This window comes from Meriones unguiculatus, chromosome 5 (assembly GCF_030254825.1).
Source record: "Meriones unguiculatus strain TT.TT164.6M chromosome 5, Bangor_MerUng_6.1, whole genome shotgun sequence".
Classification (NCBI taxonomy): domain Eukaryota; kingdom Metazoa; phylum Chordata; class Mammalia; order Rodentia; family Muridae; genus Meriones; species Meriones unguiculatus.
In genome coordinates this window covers 120,260,537-120,275,925 of record NC_083353.1, presented here as the reverse complement: position 1 = coordinate 120,275,925, position 15,389 = coordinate 120,260,537, and the positions used below count along the sequence as shown (strand labels likewise).

At 40.0% G+C, this 15,389-nt stretch overlaps 1 protein-coding gene across 2 annotated transcripts in view; it reads left to right on the top strand.

Moving 5' to 3' along the window:
• Window positions 1-15,389, top strand: part of Lrp6 (LDL receptor related protein 6) — a 118,381-nt gene that overhangs the window by 98,190 nt on the left and 4,802 nt on the right. For both annotated transcript variants that reach the window (XM_021641342.2, XM_021641340.2), the window contains 5 exons: window positions 5,442-5,678; window positions 6,973-7,083; window positions 10,729-10,959; window positions 12,100-12,236; window positions 13,184-13,281. In XM_021641342.2, coding sequence (XP_021497017.1) covers window positions 5,442-5,678; window positions 6,973-7,083; window positions 10,729-10,959; window positions 12,100-12,236; window positions 13,184-13,281 — 814 coding nt within the window. The remainder of the gene's footprint in view (window positions 1-5,441; window positions 5,679-6,972; window positions 7,084-10,728; window positions 10,960-12,099; window positions 12,237-13,183; window positions 13,282-15,389) is intronic.

Sequence of the window (15,389 nt, the reverse complement as noted above, 5' to 3'; positions counted from 1 at the left end):
ATAGTTTTCTTCTTTTAGTGCCAGGGATTGAACCTAGTAGCGTTGTAGATATTAGGCATATTACCACTGAGCTTTATCTTCAGTCCAAGTTATACACTTAATAAATATTGTGATTATGAAGCTGATATAAAAATGTGTTTGGCTTAAGCAGAAAAAAGTGTTATTTTTGTTTGTTTGTTTGCTTGTTTCTGTGTAGTATCAAGACTTGCCACAAGCTATTCTTCATTTGAATCTTACATGTTTCCCATTTTAAGGCCTAAAGAAATTTCTCACTGTGTTAATAACAGATAAAACTGAGCAGGATCTCATCTTCCAGTTAGAAGATGTCTTTTAAAAGGGGTTGGTGGTTTTGTTTGTTTGTTTGTTTTTGCTTATAAAGTGATTTTTTGATTTTTTTAAAAGAATAGCAGGCTTTAGAAAATGAATACATCTGTGTTAGTGGTCACCTGACTTCAGATGTAGGCATTGCTCTTAAGAAAGTACTCTTAAAGGTATGCTTGAGAGATGGAGACAGTTCAGGGTCAGCCTGGGCAATGAGACCCTTTCTCAAAAATACAAAACAAAACAACAACAAACAAAAAACCGAACCTATAGGGATTTGGGAAAGAAAGGTCAGAGCAATCACAGAAAAAATGTGTTGCACTGTGCACAGTGGCTGGTGCCCGTGATGCCAGCACTGTGCTTCTTAGTGGGACCTTGTGTCAGTCTTCCACTGCAAGAGAGAATGGAAAGGAGGAAGCAGAGGGACAGAAGGAAAAGGAAGAGGAAGGCATCCTTGGGTTCTTCCCAGGCAGCTCTCTAGTAGAAGCACCTACTTGTCACACAATAGCCCCACACATAGTTTCTTGAACATTATCAGTGGGATCATGACATGTAATCTTTTGGTTTTGGGTTCTCTTACATAATTCTCTTATGTAATGTAGTTTTGAAATCCAATAGTGTATCAAATGTGTCAGCACTTTTTTATTACTGAGTCACAGTTCATTATGTAACACTAAAGTTACTCTCCTGTGAGGAACTGTTGATTTTTAATTTTGAATGAAACTTCTGTGCATGTTATTTATAGTTTTTGTAACTTACGTTGATTCTATCATGTAAATAGGTGAAGTATAGAATCGCCAGATGCCATTCTGGCAAGTGCATATGCTCATGCCATTACAGAAATGTGCTTCTCTACTTTTGTACTAGCCTCTTATTTATTCATCAGTTGCACTTGGGTCCCTGTGCTCTGAGAGCCCTTTCATAGCTGCTTTGCATCCATGTTACACTGTGGACTGTGTTGTCAGTTATTATGTACTTTCTGTGCCTATCTTAACTAAATTGACTTTTTTTAAAAAAGGAACATAGATTATATTTTATGCTTTTAAATTCTCCACATAATCTAGTATAGCTTTTGAAAACATAATAAACACTAAGAAAACAATCCTTCAGATTTACCATGAAATTTTTTAAGTATAACCTGCACTAGTCTGTTTTAAAGATAAAGCATTTCACATCAGCATATGATGAATTCATGTGTTCCTTAGAGAATTTACTAGCATGTGTTTTAATGAAATCATGATGTATTAAGTGTGTAATATATATTAAATAATATTAATAATAACATAGGATTACAAACCTGTAATCCCAGAATTGAGAAGGATGAGGCAGGATTTTCTCCAACTGAGGATCAGCCTGGTCTGTATGGCAAGACTTCATGCATACAAACACAGGGTGATGAAGTAATGAAGGCTTTAAGGCACTCTCTAGTTCTTCTACTCTTGTGATTTAAAGATCACTGTCCCGTATGTGTATAGTAAGATGTCTGAGCACCACTTAACCTCTCTAATTTTTGTAAGAATACTAAATGCTGACCACTTGCATAAATGAATTATGTTAAGGAAACCATTTTAAGGCAGAAAACTTTACTGTGAAGAGTTTTTGTATTTTTGTATCTTTGTAGATTTTGTGTATTTTTGTAAATCCTTGTAATGTCTGCTGGATTTTCATGATTCCATGGTTTCTGCATTGTTCTTCTATAATACATAGTTTTGGTTGGAGCAAATAAAGAATATTTGCCTCACATAGATATATAGCTAGAAAATAGACTGTAATAATAGCTTTTCTGTGGATTGGGAAGATGTACCTATACACTAGCAGTTCACATCCCCAGTATGGACATAAGAAGCCAGTGTGGATGTGCACATCGGTAACCCCAGGAGTCAGAAGAAGCTGTGCCCTGCAGCTGATGGTCCATTCTGTCTGGCTGAAGTGATAGGCTCTAGATTCTGTAAGAAATCTTGTCTCAGAGAGTAATAGAGGGAACTGCCTGGCATTGACCATTGGTCTACTCGTACATAAATGTACATGAATAGGCACAAATAGTAATGATAGCCTTTCCAAATAATATGGTTATTCATCTTAGACTCTACACTAAATCTTTTTAAAGATTTACTTATTTATTATTTATACAATATTCTTCCTGCATGTGAGCCAGCAGGCCAGAAGAGGGTACTAGATTTCACAACTAGATGGTTGTGAGCCACCATATGGTTGCTGAAAATTGAGCTGAGGACCTCTGGAAGAGCAGACAGTGCTCTTAACCTCTGAGCCATCTTTCCAGCCCTCTACATTAACTTTTGACAAACAATAACTTCCTTTTTATATTTTCCATTAATTAATTGATTAATTAAATTTGCAAGCAGTATTTTCTTACTGGTTTGATTAAATAACATTAATTTATGTTTTATAGTAAAATATTTGTGTTGCGCTAGGAACATAGCTCAGTAATAGATGTTCACCTGGTATGTGTAAAATCTTTTGGTTCTATCCCAGTACTACCAAAGATGTATGTATACACGCATGCACACACATACACTTGTCACTAATGTTACTGTGTGTGATAGCATGTACCTATAATACCAGTTTAAGTTGCTTGGATGGTTGTGAATTTGAGTTTAGCAGGAACATATGATGAGACCTTGACTCTTAAAAAAATAGAAAGGATTGGGATTTGGACACATACATAAGGGCTGGGGGTTCTCTGAGGTGATGGCTCAGTAGAAGAACATTGCTGTACAAGCATAAGGATTCTGGTCATAATTCTAAACCCCATGTGAAAATAAATAAATAAATGCCTGGCGTGGCTGTGTGTACTTGTGACTCTATTGCTGTGGTGAGTTAGGAGGATCAGTGGTGCTTGCTGGCCAGTGTAGCTCCAGGCTCAGTGAGAGACCGTGTCTTAAGTGGAGAACAGTGGAACAGAACACCCAACGTCCTCCCCTGACCTGTACCTGCACACACACGTGCACATATGCCGCACACCAAGAAGATGAGGGAAGGGAGGTAAAGGAGAAAGAGAGAGGAGAGAAAACCACATGTGGTGGATTGTGCCTGTAACCCCCAAACTTGGGAGGCTGAGATGGGATCACTGTGAGTTTGAGGCTTGGGCTACACAGTGAGATCTTCCTTCAGTCTCCTACCCCACCCCTCCCTGGTGTTGATTCTTGAGACAGGGTCTCTGTATGTACCCTATCTGAGTCTCAAACTTGAGATCTTCAGCCTCCCAGTTGCTAGAATCATTCATGGACAGCACCATGCCCAGCAGTACCATCTGTTTATTTTCTGTAGATTGTAAACCACGTGTAGTTTCAGAATGTAGTCTTCTGGAAATACTAGAAGTTCATTAGAAGTCTAGAGAGGGTTCTGTGTACTTGGCTGCTCTTGCAGAGGACCCAGGTTTGGTTTCTAGCACCCACATGGTAGCCCACAACCATGGACATTGTGTCCATACTTACCCACTCATACATAAAATACAGATATTAAAAGATAAATTTTTAGATCTTCAGATTTTGACCGGTTTTGTTATGCAGTTTCAAAAGCTCACATTTAGTAATGTTACACCTGTCTTGTGAGAAGAATGTGGGTGCTGCTCATCTGTCAGGTTTGCAGAATTGGGCAGATTCAGATTTTCCAGAACTTGAATTTCTGATCGCAAGTTCCAATTTTATAATTATAAAACTATCCGTTGTTTTTGTTTGTGTGTGTGTGAGTGTTTAAGTAATAGGCTCATTCAGTTTTTTGTTTGGTTTAATTTCTGCTGAATACCTGAGTGTAGGTAACTATAATTGGCCTTTTAGATTAAAATAATACTCCACTTTGATTTATGTTTGCAGTGTAGACAGATGCTTGCCTACTAAAAACTAGCTTGTTTAGATGTGAATGTGAGCATAATGTGTACCTCCTTCTCACCAAACAATGGCGAAGAGCTCAAGGCTTAATTTTTTTTTTTTTTAACAACATTTCTCTTACTGAAGTATCATGATATTTTTTTCTTTAAAGACAGTATCTCGTGTAGCCTAGGCTGGTCTCAAATTTGATGTGTGGCTAGCAATGACCTTTAACTCCTAATTCCTTCCCTGAACTGCCTAAGTGCTGAGATTACAGGATGAACTATAATCCAGCTTTCATTAAGTGAAGCTGGCTTGTTCTGTTCATTGAAGCTGTGGTTCCATGCTCCTATTACTGTGGTCAAATATATTGTGTCTACTAAGGTGCCTGTAGATTTATCCATGAGTCCCTTTTCTGTGGCATCAATGCAAATGTGAAAATGCAAATGCCACTTCAGAATTATTGTAAAACACAGTTCTCACCTGTTTACTGCTGCTCTAACTGGTGGTGGAACCTGGCAGTATAAATGATAAATGAGGCTGACTCATGCAGTAGCCAACTTTATTCAGAACATCAGTTTGTACTCTAAGGGTTAAGAGGAGTCAAATGAGTAAAGTATTCAGTCACAAGGACCAGGCCTCACATGGCGGGCAAGCCACACATGGCGACAAGCTGCACGTGGCAGAAACATGTTTTTCCTTGGAGGCATATAAACAAACAATAGTACCCAATTGTAGTGAGCAGTCTGAAGTACACTCATTTCTATTCACTATATCTGGAGGAACACGAAAACACATTCCAAGAACTGTTTTGTGTTTTTTGTTGTTGTTGTTTGTTTGTTTTAAGAAACTGAGGTCACAAGACTCTTGCTAATAATTCTCCTCACAGGACTCCATTCTTGGGTTGTGTTCTGACCCTCCCATAGTGGACCCAGTGAAAAGAAGTAGGGATCTTCAGGGGGTTGTGAACAAGCTTTTGAGAACTTCAGGGCTAGGAAAAATGTTCACTCTAAATCAACTTTAAGATACTTGGCAGTAATGGTGCTTATTCCAGGGTAGTTTGTGAGGTCAGAGCAGGTGCAGATTCTATTCAAACTGTAATTACAAGACAATACCTGTCAGTGTTTTATTAGTTACTACATCTGGATGACTAACTGGATGACGTAGGTTACAAATCCTATTTATTGTAAAACATCGTATGTTTACTTTTAATGAGCTCACTTGGCCAAAATTGTTCCTATCGCCTTGTGACCACTGTTATTTTTGTCTCTTTCTCCCATTGATCATATGAAGAACCTCCAACGTGTTCTCCTCAGCAGTTTACTTGTTTCACTGGGGACATCGACTGTATCCCTGTGGCTTGGAGGTGTGATGGGTATACTGAATGTGAAGATCATAGTGATGAACTCAATTGTCCTGTATGCTCAGAGTCTCAGTTCCAGTGTGCCAGTGGTCAGTGCATTGATGGTGCCCTTCGATGCAATGGTGATGCAAACTGTCAAGATAAATCAGACGAGAAGAACTGTGAAGGTATTAAAAATTCCTCAGTGCTTGGTTTACAGTCTCTTTGCACCAAATTATTTAAAAATCAGTGGGTTTGTTGGTTCAATTGGCGGGGGTTGCTCAATAGATTTGGGTCTTATATTTGACTATGCCATGAACATTATGCATTTTAATTATTTGAATCATTTCATATGTGTAAGGTCTCTGCAAATTAATGTGTTCCTTTTGCTACTTTATTGAAATGCCATGATGTGTGATAAAATACCCTGACCAAGGGCAACTTAGTGAAGAAACGTTTATTTTGGCTTAAGTAGAAGGGAAGACTCACTCTACAAAGGCAGGGAATCTGAGGGATCACATCTTCTACCTTATGGAAGTGGCGTGAGACCGTAGACCCTGAAAGCCCGTCCCCAGTCATGTAACTCCTCTAGCAAAACTGCAGCTCCCAGTAATCTCCACAACAGCTCCACCAAATGGGGACCTGTGTGAACGTGTGAGCTTATAATGAGGCATTGCTCATTCAAGCCACCACAGAGGGCATTTTTATAAAGAAACAAGGTATTTAGTTCACAGTTCTGAAATGTCAAGGGCATGTGCGGCTTTAGGTAGACTCTGGTGAAAGGAAACTTCATGGCAGAGGGCAGCACATGGTGGGAGGAACACTTGAGAGAGTGAGAGGATGGCCAGGCTTGTCCTTCCTTTTCATATGTGCAGGTATTTTCCCTGCGTGTTTTTCTGTGTAACTATGTGCATGGTGCCTGAAGAGGCCAGAAAAGGATTTCTATTTCTAGTCCCTTGGTTCTGGAGTTAGAGCTGTGAGTCTCCATGTGGATGCTGAAAATTGAACTGAGAGACCTCTGGAAGAGCAGCCAGTGCTCCTAACCACGGAGCCATCTCTCTAGCCCCAGGCTTGCTCTTCTATAGCAATAGTTTTTCTCAAAGGGTACATTGAGGGCTCCCTAACACGTTCTGAGAATGAGGTCCAGTTACCTCCCACCAGGCTCCCTCCACCTCTATTGTATCCCAAACCACTAAGGACGAGGGCTCCAGGATGTGAACCTTTAGGGAAATGAATATACTTAGACCATCCAAACCACACCAATAAGCTCTGAAGATTGAGAAACAGCATCAAAAATTAAGTAAAATAAATGTAAGAACAAAGCAGAGAATGTCTCTTCTCTACCAATGGGAATCCTTAGAGATTGGTACTGACATTGTGTCTGAGCCTGATGTGTTCTTAGATTGTGCTTAGAAAGCATTTGATTCTTGATAGAATTTATCTTTAGGTGGTGATAAAAATAAAACTGTATCTTTTTTCTAGTGCTTTGTTTAATTGATCAGTTCCGCTGTGCCAATGGTCAGTGTGTCGGAAAACACAAGAAATGTGACCACAATGTGGACTGCAGTGACAAATCTGATGAACTGGACTGTTGTAAGTAGGAAGGAAGCCAAGTAAATTGTTCTCAAAGGCAAATTTGAAAAACAGCTTTTCCTTTTTGTGCTTTACTTAAACTCTTGATTTCCTTATGGAGAACACACATATGCTAGTTATTTGTGCCAGAGAGAGCTTCTGCTTTGCTTTTAATAATTGTGTGAGGACAGTAGTTTCCTTGTATACAGAGGTATTTAGTAAAACACCAGGAAAGAATAAGCATTGCATTGCCATAACTAAAGTCACAAAATTCTCAGATAATTTAGATATGTGGAAATTAATTCTTGATCTGAACTGCGTTCTGAACATTAGTCTGTGTTTAACTGTTTTCTTGACATGTTTCTACCAGTTTCTTGTGGTCGAGAATTTACATGTGTTCTTCTTCCTTCTTTCCTGCTATCCTTTTTCCCTCTGTGCCTGCTTGCCTGCCTCTCTTCTTCCTTTCTTCCGTCTGAGCTAGCCTCCCATCCACTCTTCAGGCTAGCCTTGAGCTCACTAGTGTAGGAGTGACCCTGAACTATCTGATCTTTTCCCATCAGCTTCCTGGTTGCTTGAATTACTGATATGTCCCACAGGTCCTGGTTTTCAGAGCTTTTAAAAGTGCAGCCTGAACATGCTTGGGCCACTGTATGCCCAGAGACTTAGTGATCATTGACTGGACAGCCTACGGTTTATCAGAGTTCATAACGTTTGGCCAGTGCTCTAACATAGAGTATTTCAACTCAGTAAACATAATTCTGAGTAGAACTTAGCATGCATAGGTTTATCCTCACAAAACTGTGATAGAATTTTTAAAAGTTTGCACATTCAGAATCTGTTCATTCCTTGAGCAAACACTTAACTCCCTCATATTATTTGCCAAGGTTGGACATGGGCCAGAGCTCACACAGTCCTCTGTAGTTCGGATGGAAACCAGAATAGGGAGCTCAGGATTACAGGCTGGGGCTTGAACCATAGGTCATTCTTCAACAGAAAATATATTTGTTCTTGTTAAAATTAGTTTACTTACCTGTAAAATGATGCTGATATTTATCATGATTGTAAAAAGAATGAACTTCTTTAGTGCATGAATCATTTAGCCTGGTGAAGGTGTTGTCTGGTTCATGGTAGGTATTGTTGGTAATGGAGTGTGAGCTTCAGAAGTGTTGTAACGGAGCACACAAGCGGCAGCACGGAGGAGGAGACAACCAACTCCTTAGGAGTGAAGATGGAGTAGATCAAGGAAGCTTCCTGGAAAAATGATACTTAAGACCAGATGTTGATGAATGACAGTATGCAGGATTGGTAGAGATCCTGCATTATGTGTAGAGCCAGAAAGGTGTGACACCAGTCACCTTTCTGGAACTGCTGTGTGTAGATGGATTGCCACATTAGCTGTGTCTTTAGGGTGGCGCAAAGAGAGATCACAGGCAGCTTTCCTTCTTAAAATCAGACGTGATACTCCATTCACAGTGCAAAATCACTGACATTTTTAAGAAAAGGCTAAGGTAGAAACGCGAAAGCATGTTAGAGGCGATAAGATTGTAGGCAGGGACATCTATTTGGCTGCTTGTTTTCAAATTTCTTTGTACTACATCAAGAGAAGAATAAAGATGGGTGCATGTATAAACAGGTGTCACAGAGCAGTGCTTATGATCCTGAGGTGGGCTACGCCTTGATGTTTTATCTTTCCTTTGTTTAAAATGCTGGTTGCAACCCACTAAGTTATTTCCACCATCTTCTAATAACTTACATTCTGTAGTTGAAAAGCTTAGGAGGCTTTTGTGGTTCTGACAAACGATGACCTAAATCAAGAGGAGCAGTACAGTTGGGAAAGGAAGACAGTGTTTCAGTTATTTCAGAGGCAGAAGGATTAGTAGCCACTTAGATACGATTTGCAGTTGACCCATGGGTATCTCACAGAGTGACTGGAGTCATTAGCCTGGGTATACAGCAGGAACTAAACGCTGAAGTACCATAACATACCCTGGTGTGGGTGTGACGCTCGGTTAATGCAGTGTTGTTTGCTAGCTTTGCTTTAAATTTAAATGGCTTTCACCATGCACTTTACAGCTTGCCACAGTCATGCCAGTCTCTTGTTCTTAACTGGTCTACCCCATTTATTACTTTTTACCTCTGGATCTGGGAGAAATGGTGATAATGCTGAGTTCAGTTTGGGATATGTTATAATGAAGGTAACTATGGGCTCTTCCTTTACTACTGTTAGGAAGTTGATCTGATGGGTCTATAGCTCAGGAAGGTATCTGGCACTCTTTATTAATGGTGAGAAAGGACTATAGTAATGGATGAAATCTCCAGAGAGTAGAGGAGGAAACAAGTAGATAGTAATAACTCAGGGAAACCTGCACAATTAATTGACAGCAGGAATAATCAGAGCTAGTAAATAGGGTGGGTTGTAGTTATACACACTTGTGACCCCAGCACTGGGGAGGCAGTGGAGGTCAGGACTTCAGCTTTAGCTGTGTAGCAGGATTAAAGCCCACCTGCACCAGGTGAGACACTGTTTGAATAAACAAATAGTAAAACTAGGAGAACTATCTTCCACAGTTAGCAGATACTGTTGAAAGGAAAACAGGATCCCACTCTGTGGAGCCTGTAGAGGTCTGTGAGTTGAAGAGTCTCTTGAATATGGCAAATAGGAGACGTCTAGCTTTGTCAGGGACATTTCCCTGTAGTGCTGAGGGAAGAAGCCTTTCATCAGCCACATACCCAGACACCATGAGTTTGGGGCAGGAACATCAAGAGAGGATTATTCATTCATGAGTCTTGGCATTGGGAAGGAATAAGAAGGCACTAGAACAAAATACAAAATGACTAAATACAAAAAGACTAAAGATAGTATATGCCACAGATTCCACAGACTAAATTTGGAATGGATGGCTACAGCAAGGTAACTTAATGCTGCCATTGTCACTCGTTTTTCTGTCAGAGATGAGTTTAGCTACATGGATGGGAGATTTGAATGTCAGTAAGCAGGGGTCTTTTAAGGGGTCTTCATTGCAAAATTATCCATGGGTTAACTAGTCAGAATGGAATTTTTTTTTCTTTTGAATAACAGAGTGGGTGCTAAACTTGGTAATCCCCTTGTTCTTGCTCTTTCCATTCATGCCTTTTCCTTCTTAAAGACTCAAGCAGTCAGAGATCTAGGAAGGTGAGTGTCCTGGGCAGGATCGTCTTCTCATGCTCTGGCCTTTGTGAGTCCTCTAGTAATTAAAGACCTGTGTGTATCCTTGCTCTCAGGCAGCCACAGGGCCTGAGGACAGTACGGATTTCCTTCTGTAGACCTAAGTGGCACTATTCAAATCTAAACTCCAGTTCAAGGCAGTTTTTGGCTTCTTCACCATTCTACTGTAAGCATTTGGTGACATCTCTAGGTCTCTCCCTTTTGACTGAAAGTTTATAGTGATACTTCCTGGTCCACTGTCTTTTTTTCATTTCACAGCATCTTCTTTAGGTTTATTTAATTAACACCATTTAATTCATGTTTTATGTGGGATGATAATATATGTTAATGTGTTTGTTTACATATGAACTATACATATAGTTTGATTTATCGACATTATTTTGATTTTTTCCATTGTTTTATTGCTATTTTGACTATGCAGTTGTTTTTCCATTAGATAACTACAGTATTCTCCATTTTAGATCCAACTGAGGAGCCAGCACCACAGGCCACCAACACAGTTGGTTCAGTTATTGGAGTTATTGTCACCATTTTTGTGTCTGGAACCATATACTTTATCTGCCAGAGGATGCTGTGTCCTCGTATGAAGGGAGATGGGGAGACCATGACTAACGACTATGTGGTTCACGGCCCAGCTTCTGTGCCCCTCGGTTATGTTCCACACCCAAGCTCTTTGTCGGGTTCTCTTCCAGGTGAGTGAAGGCTGGTGTGTAAGAGTCTGTCTTGTCCAGTCTTAAGGGTTTTTTTTTTTTTTTTTTTTTTAATTGCTCAATTTTCATAATGGAGAAAGGACAGCCCTTTGGGTTAAGAGCTTATCAGAATAATTTTTTTTTAAACATTTTAACACTGTCTCGCTATGCAGAAAGACTTAGGTCTGATTTAGTCTGCTAGCCTCAGGCCTCTGACTGCACTGTGGGGTGTACTACTGAAAGCACATCAGCCAGTGCCTTGGCGAACACCTACACTTTAGTTTTACTACTGGACACCTGGAGGCTATTGCGTCCAGGGATAAAGGAATCCAAAGACAGATCAGTTTGCTTTCCACAGAAAAGGATTTGGAAATAGCTGGTTGACAAGTAAGGAACATACTGCCATCTGTCTTCTTCTGATCTAACAGTGACAGTGGTGCAGGGTTGGTTTAGGTGTAGCCAGATGCTGGCATTCCACCCTTGGGAGGCCATATTATTCTTGGGCAGTAAAGCTTTCCCCAGAGTGTTGTGGTGCCTTTAGTGAGAAGAGTCTTGCCTTTTAATGAATATGGAGGAGATGCATGGCCAGAGACCTGAAAATAGTAATTTACTATGGTTGTGACTCTCAAAAACAGTCATAATATTTAAGCTGATAAATGTTGTCATACCTGTTTTCATTAAGTAGAAATGGGAACCTACTTGGAACAGGTCAAATTTTTCTTTAGCATTAGTAATTTTGAGTTCCAGAGGTATCAGAGTCACGTAGGTAGAAAAGTGTCTTCTAGGTATTGCGTTTGTCTTATAAAAGAGGTTTTGCTTTCTTTGGAGCTCATCTGTTGGTTTAATTTACTTTGATTTACAGTCTTCATCCCCACAGTCCTTTTCTTAATTTCCCATGAAAACTTCTCATTTTTACGGGCTGCTTCCCTTGACAGGATCAGGCGGCAGCTACTTGGCCTTATTTGAGGATAGTTCTCAATGAACCCATTCATTTCAGCCTTCATTTCCTTGTGCCACACTCTTTACAGCTGTCAATAGGGAAAGAGGGCATAAGTTGCTTTAGTAGTCTGCTTGTAACTTCAATGTTGATTAGCTATTTCATGTATTTTTATAGGTGTTACACCTTTCCTTTCTCTCCTTCAGGAATGTCTCGAGGCAAATCAATGCTCAGTTCCCTTAGTATCATGGGGGGCAGCAGTGGACCCCCCTACGATCGCGCACACGTCACAGGGGCATCTTCAAGCAGTTCTTCAAGCACCAAAGGCACTTATTTCCCTGCAGTAAGCAGTCTGCTTTCACTTGACTTTTCTTTCACTGTTAAATACTTTGCATGTTAAATTAACTCACTTTAACGTGGATACTCAGTGATAATAATGTAAAATCAGTTAAATAGGAGTTAAGTATATAGAATTTATCACCACTGTCTTGTGCTTATAATTTTATTTAAGTTTACTGTAGAATAATAAACATAGTTGAAAGCATTAGATAATAATTTCACAAATCAGGTAAAAGTTAAACTGCTGTGGCACCAAATAGACTGAGGACCTTTATTTCATAACCCCTAAAAGAAGAAGCATGTGGCTGGGGAGATGGTACAGTCCATAAAATGCTCGTCTCGCAGGCGAGATGACCTGAGTTCCATCCCCAGGAGCAAGTTAAAAGCTGGGCCTGGCTCCTACTCCCAGGACTGCAGAGGTGGGAACAGGAAGAGCCCTGGAGTTCACTGGCCAATGAACTCAGTCTAGACTAGATAGATACTGAGGTTCAGGCTAATGAGAGAGCCTCTGTTAAAGGAGGTGGATAGTTCTCTTGAGATGACAGTTAGGGTTGTCCTCTGGCCTGCAGATGCACGCATGCACAAATGTTCTTGTACCTACACATACGAAAATAAACTAGGGGAAGCACACTTAGAATTCCTCTTAAATTAATAAAAATGTTGTGTTTAAAACAATTAGAACCTTTCTGTTCCAAACAAGCCAGTGATGGAGGTGACATGTTTGTTTTGTTTTGTTTTCCTTACCACTTGCTTCAGGATGAAGAGCTGTGCCCTAAAAAAGGGGACCCACAGACATGAAGTTCTACTTAGGGAGTTGTTTGGGAAAGAAAAATATGCTACTGCTGCAATAGAAAAGAATAGACACAAAGATGAAGAGATAGAAGAAAAAGGTGTTCTAATTCTATATGAGAAGGTATTCTTAGTTTAATATTGTAATTGTTTTCCTTTTAGATTTTGAACCCGCCACCATCGCCTGCCACAGAGCGATCTCATTACACCATGGAATTTGGTTATTCTTCCAACAGTCCCTCTACACATCGGTCCTACAGGTAAGACGCCTTATTTTCCATATTCCATTTCTGAGCATACTGAGCCTCAAGTGAATAGACCATCATCACCAAAGAAAGAATAGGATTCTTGTCTTGGCAAGACTTGACATTGTCCATCCACAAATCCTTTCTTTTTCAGGGCATTTTTTATTTTAAAAGACAGTTACACAAGCTGGCTTTTAGAGTAGTGCAGTTGAGAACTGAGTAAGACAGGTCAGAGAGCTGTGAGAACTCACAGTGTGTCGAGCATACACACTGAAAGAAATCAGAAGTAGTACGTGTGTCACTGTGACTTAGAATGAAATATTTTCCCGTAGTTAAGTGTATGGAATAAACAAGTTTCAGTAAAATTAATGGAGCATATTTGTAAGTCATAACGGGAAATGATGCCTTGTGTTAATTGTGGGTGTGTTGAGCAGGTCTGTCACTGTCGTGTGAGCCTCGCTTTTTCATCCTGTCCAAATGTCAGCAGAAAGTCTGTTCTATGTCCGACCCGCGTTCTGTGTCTGTGGTTCTCAGTGCCCGTTACCATTTGGATGAGATTTCCTTTTGGTTATCTGTGTGACTTTGTTACCTGTGTGACTTTGCAGTGATGGAAATAAAAAGGAAGCTACTTACCAAAATTCAGTTAAGACTGAGATAGGGTTTGCTCCAATGTGATTGTTTGCTGTAAGATTTCTTTGCATGCCACAGTTTTGTTTTGTGCCAAAACAAAAGCAGAGGCCTGAAAATCGGGAAAAAAAATACTAGACTCTAAGATTTCATTAAAAAAAAAAAACTTACTTAATTCAACTTAAATAAAAAGTTGAATTGAATCTGTTTTTAAATCATTTTCCATGTCTAAATTAGGTCTATAATCTGTCAAACTTTTCATTGTTTGCTGTGATTTTGCCTAACCTGAGATTTATGGAATTTTGTTGATCAACTTTTCCCCCCTTTTTTCTTTATGAGACTAAAAGTCTTTAGCCTTTTAAATTTTAATCCAGAAAATCTCTCCCAGCTTTGACACCTGCTTGGACAGAAAGATGAAACAGAAAAGCAAAGTGCATTGGTAATGCCTGTCGGCACTGATGCTAACAGCTCCAGAACCTGCCCAGTGGGGCGAGGCTGAGTGAGGCCTGGGCGCAGGGTCAATGGGGGCTTATGGATCCCATCAGCTACTCTTGCTTTTGTCCCTTGTCTGCAGTCACTGTATTTTAGAGACAGTTCATGTATAAATCTTTAGGATAAGTATGAAATAAGATAACCTTGACCATACTTAAAAGTTATAAGCCAGTGTTTTAGTTAGTTCTTACTGTCATGAGTGTGTTTCTCGTCAGATCATGTTTCTTAGCTAACCATGTTACAAATTTACTAACTATAGACTACTTTAAAAAGTAGATAAACAAGTATACCCATGTATTGGACTCTTCCATTGTGTTAGAAAGTTCACTAACCCTCTGGGTATTTAAAATTGATCATTTTGGTATTTATTTGAAACCGTACTCAGTATACCTGAGTACACACAGAAACCAAAACTACTGCTTCCAAGTTAGAGTGGTTTCCCTTTGCACATCGCAGTAAAGGGATAGATCTGTCCTGACTGGAAGTTCAGACATTGTTAACTTACCTATTAGGCAAATGATGAAATGACTAAAGAATGTTGAAGATCCATTTCCACACAACACAGTGTCAACTGCGAGAACTGCTAGATCTGCGAGTGTGAGGTAGCAGAGGGGAGCTGAGGCTGGAGATGAGCAGTAGACTGTTGGCTTTGTGTGAGCAAGGCCCTGGGTTCAGTCCCCAGCACTGGGAGAAAGACAGACCAGTTTGCTATACTGCCTCAATAAGTACGTCTCTTGAGTTGGTTTGTTTTTTGTTCTCCTAGTCGTCTTTCCTCTTCCTCTTCTTCTTCTTCCTCCTTTTCCTCCTCCTCTTCCTCTTCCTCCCCTTCCCCTTCCTCCTTCTTCCTTCTCTTCCTCCTCCTCCTCTTTTTTTTTTTTTTTTTTTTTTTTTTTATATACTGTGGGGGTCAAACCCAGGGTGTGCTGCTCATGCACTTAGATTTACCTGAAAGCAGAAGAGCACATTTGGGACTCAGTTGACTTCCTCTTCTCTCCAGTTCTGTC